The sequence below is a fragment of the Sphaeramia orbicularis genome, chromosome 5, assembly GCF_902148855.1.
Source record: "Sphaeramia orbicularis chromosome 5, fSphaOr1.1, whole genome shotgun sequence".
Classification (NCBI taxonomy): Eukaryota; Metazoa; Chordata; class Actinopteri; order Kurtiformes; family Apogonidae; genus Sphaeramia; species Sphaeramia orbicularis.
Genome location: NC_043961.1, coordinates 36975547 through 36979489, shown reverse-complemented (window position 1 = coordinate 36979489; position 3943 = coordinate 36975547). Strand labels below are relative to the sequence as shown.

At 35.8% G+C, this 3943-nt stretch overlaps 1 protein-coding gene across 2 annotated transcripts; it reads left to right on the top strand.

Annotated features, from left to right (window-relative positions):
• The first annotated feature begins 452 nt into the window (after positions 1-452).
• LOC115419666 (proline-rich protein 13-like) lies at positions 453-3588 on the top strand. 2 transcript variants are annotated; one of them, XM_030134585.1, is made up of 4 exons: positions 453-624; positions 1610-1680; positions 1786-2237; positions 3472-3588. In XM_030134585.1, exons 2-4 carry the CDS (start codon positions 1665-1667, stop codon positions 3517-3519), a joined length of 516 nt encoding a protein of 171 aa, XP_029990445.1. In that variant the 5' UTR covers positions 453-624; positions 1610-1664; the 3' UTR covers positions 3520-3588. The 2 variants fall into 2 exon arrangements, with proteins under 2 accessions (XP_029990445.1, XP_029990444.1); XM_030134584.1 differs by having other exon boundaries at positions 455-624; positions 1643-1680.
• The last annotated feature ends 355 nt before the right edge of the window (positions 3589-3943 follow it).

Genomic DNA, 3943 nt, shown 5'->3' with positions numbered 1-3943 from the left:
GTTGGTGCAAAAAGAACAAAGAGTATCAATATTTTTCTTATAGTTTACCAGATAGGTCTTCACCGCATAACATCTGTGGACAATTTAAAAGTAACTTCTCGTACCTTATAAGTAATAATACATTTCTTTGACAGGATCCAAGTGTTTTTCCAGTCTGTGACATTATAAAAATTATTCCAATAAAAAACAGCTGCAGGTTTGGAAACAATATCTCTTTGAATAATTTCTCTAATACATTGATTAGTGGCTTTATCACTTAATAAAGGACAGATGTTACCACTATGGAAGTAAATCAGTCTCATCCAACTTACCCTGTGATGTAACATGAGTTTCAGTGGGACATGAGTCAGTTCAGTCATGTGTCATATGTGTCACAGGTAACCTCCACTGGCTCCTCCCTCCACATTTATTAATAGTTGTGAACATACATCATAGAAACTATTGCCTCTCTTACACAAAGGGTTAAAGTTTCTCCACATCTGCTGGACTTTTGCCATTCCATAAACAATGTGCGTGTCCTTTAACAACGGGCGTGGCTTTGTGGTGCAGCTTAATGCGGAAGACAAACATCCAGAAACACTGAAGTCCTGAGGAACTCACCCAGAACTGAAGCAAGTGTTTGAGGTGAGTCCATGAAATAGAAACATAGTTAAAGAGCATTATTAACCAGTGCGATCGGCACGAAGTGTGTGGAAAATACAACTGTCTGCTGGTTTATATTGTATCTGCGTGGGTTTACGTCCTATCACACCCATAATGTCGCGTTAGATGATCCAGAGAAAGTTCCGAAATAAAAACAGCTGAAACTGTTCAGGCATTAAACCACTGAAATCCCATAATACCACATCATGGCGTCCGTGTCAGTCTGTACTCTGACGAAGCAGAATGTATGTTGGTGGATTAAATACTGAAAATTAAAGAGTGTCTCTGAGTTATTCAGTCTAATTTAGTTGAACAGCCCCTCACTTCTACTTTAAGTGTTTTCAGTGAACTGTGGGTTAACCATAACCAAAATCTATGAACATTTGGTTAATGCAAAGATCTACAAGAAGTAAACACATTTCACTATTATCTTATCTTATCTTATCTGCTGCTGTTTTGTTCCATTATGTACGTTTGATTTCTCTCCATTTATATTTTATTATAGATAATAGTTTATACCACTTTCTTTATTCATATTCTATTGTATTATTATTATTATTATTTTTTTTTTTTTTTACCTTTTTAATTACATGGTTTTTAATAATAAGGTACAACTTAATTCTCTGTCCTCTGCATCTAGTAAATTGGCAATTAAAAAAAAATAAAAAAATCTTTAAATCTAAAATGGGGGTGTATGGAAATTTATCAACCAAATGGTTGGTTGTAGGTCTATATTATCAGCTGTTGAGTTTCTCAAAACCAAAATCACAGTTGACTGTAACAAAAGGAAGATTAATTTATTAGGTCAAAATGCTGTCAGAAGAATGTGTTTTTAGGTTATAGCCTAAAAAGTAATCTATACAATAAAGTGTGATATTTTTTGTTTCAGTATAGTAAAGGTAGGCTATAGTGCCTTAGATAATAAACAATACACACACAACCTATTTTTTATATGTATATTTATCAGGTGTCTTTTTTTATTTTCCTTTGGCTAATCCAGGATTTTGAGAGGGACTAAAGCCATGTGGCCAAATCAAGGTAGGAGGTCAAACATAATAAAACTATAATTTTTTTCATTTTCTGTCTTGTCTTACTTGTTTTATAGAGTGCCATATTTATGTTTTGTCCTTTTTTGTATATCAGGTCCACCTCCTCCAGCAGGACCACCAAATCCTGCCTACCCTCCTGGCTACAACCCTGCTTTCCCTCCCGCTGCTCCTGCTGGAGCCTTCCCCCAGCCTCCACACCCAGCATACCCAGCTGGTCAATACCCAGCTGGTCAATACCCAGCCGGCCAATTTCCAGCCATGGTTCCTAATCCACCTCCAGGTACTCATCCTTATCCCATGGCTCCAGGTGGATATCCCGCTGTCCCTCCTGGAGGTGTTCACCCAGGTCCATATCCACACTCTCCAAAAGGAGGTCACCATAAAGGGCACAAAGGTCACCATGGTGGGGTGAATCCCATGTTAGCTGGAGGAGTGGCAGGAATGGGAATGGGGATGATGGGACATAAAGCCCATAAAAAGATGAAGAAGATGAAGAAGAAGGGACACAAAGCACACAAGCATGGACATCACAAACACGGTGGCAAGGTGAGTGTCTGTAAAGGTTTTATTTAAATACTGAACACTGTAGGTGTCATATTTATGACAAGCTGCATCAAAAGATAAAACTCACAGGATCTGCTAATGCTCCTCAGCTTCAGTAACTCCAACATTCTCCAGTCAACTTGATTGAGGCGCTCTGCACATGCAATTACAAACAATAGATCTACTAGAACTGTGACTCAGCAGGTGCATAGTTCAGGATAGTTAATGAGATATAGTAGTAGTTCAGATGATAACGAGAGGAAACTCCTCACGTTATCAGTAAAATATTGCACTGCTACAAATTAAGCTGCTACTTAAATAAACACCACTGAAACGTGATGGGAATGTCACCACTGAAACGTGATGGGAATGTCGCTTTCTCAGTCTGTATATATGAAAGTCTTACTTAAATCTCAGATGTAGTTTTAGTTCAATTCAATTAAGGCTGGTACTTCAAGAGACTAACACGTTTTCTGTAAAGTTGTCTAGTTTCCAGTGGCAGGAGACAGGGTGTTTAATGAAGATCTGCTTGTTTAACATAGCTGAAATTATTAAATTAAAAATAATGTGAACTGAAACGAAGGCCTGATTAAAAATGAGCAACACAACTTCAACAAATTCTTCAACAAATTCAAATTCAACAAATTCTTGATGTACACAGACAATACAGTATTATTGTCTACTCTGTTAATTTTATGACATCGCTGTAGCATAAGTTTAATACTAATGTAATTATGTATATATATTTTTTTATTTCTGTTTGTCATTTGTGTATAAGAAGTGAACATGGCAGACAGGACATTGCTAAAATATAGGACAAATCCCGTTACTTAAGGATTCAACCAAGGTAGAAGTGAACCATGTATGATTTAAAAAATAATAATATTAAAAAAAAATAAATAAAAAAAAAAAATCACAAATTTTCAGTACAAAACCAAGTAAACTGCATTGAGATTATAGCAGAAAGAAAAATTAGGCACAAAATGATGTCATTAAAACAGTGCCAGTCAAACACTGGAAGATTCTGTGAAAATGAAGTCAAATGTCAAATAATCCATTCATTGCAAAATACTGATTGTGTAATGATTATGACAGACCCTACTTGTGTACTTTATAAGAACTGGGCAGTTATTCCCAGCTGCTAATCTACTCATCTATTACAACAATTAGAGTGTTAAACAGAACAGTTTATATTTAACACTGTAGTTTGTCCACTTTTTGTTTTGTGTCTTCACAGTCTTCCAGCAGCAGTAGCAGCAGTAGCAGCAGCAGTGATTCGGACTAAGGCCACCATTCCAAATGACAGCTTTGAAGGAACTCATCAAAAGAGCAACCTGATTATTAACAATTAACACAAAAAGTCATTATATCCGTGTTATGACGGTTTCTTCAAATACAAAGTATTTTATCATGCCCCAGATGGGCTATGTGTAACACTATTAGTGCAGGGCTTTAAAGGCAAAATGTTATCTTTTGAGAACATCTAACACTGTGATTAAAGGAAATATGTAAAAAAAAAAGTATATCATGTTATCAGTATCAGTTTTCCTCTGGGTAATGGCCAACTTTATGATGATGATCTGGTCTTTATTCTCACCTGTTTTTCTGTCCACCACTACATATAGCCATATTCATGAAAAATTATACATAAAAAATCATATTCATATTCATGAAAAATTTTATAGCATTTAATGAATTCTGTCTATATT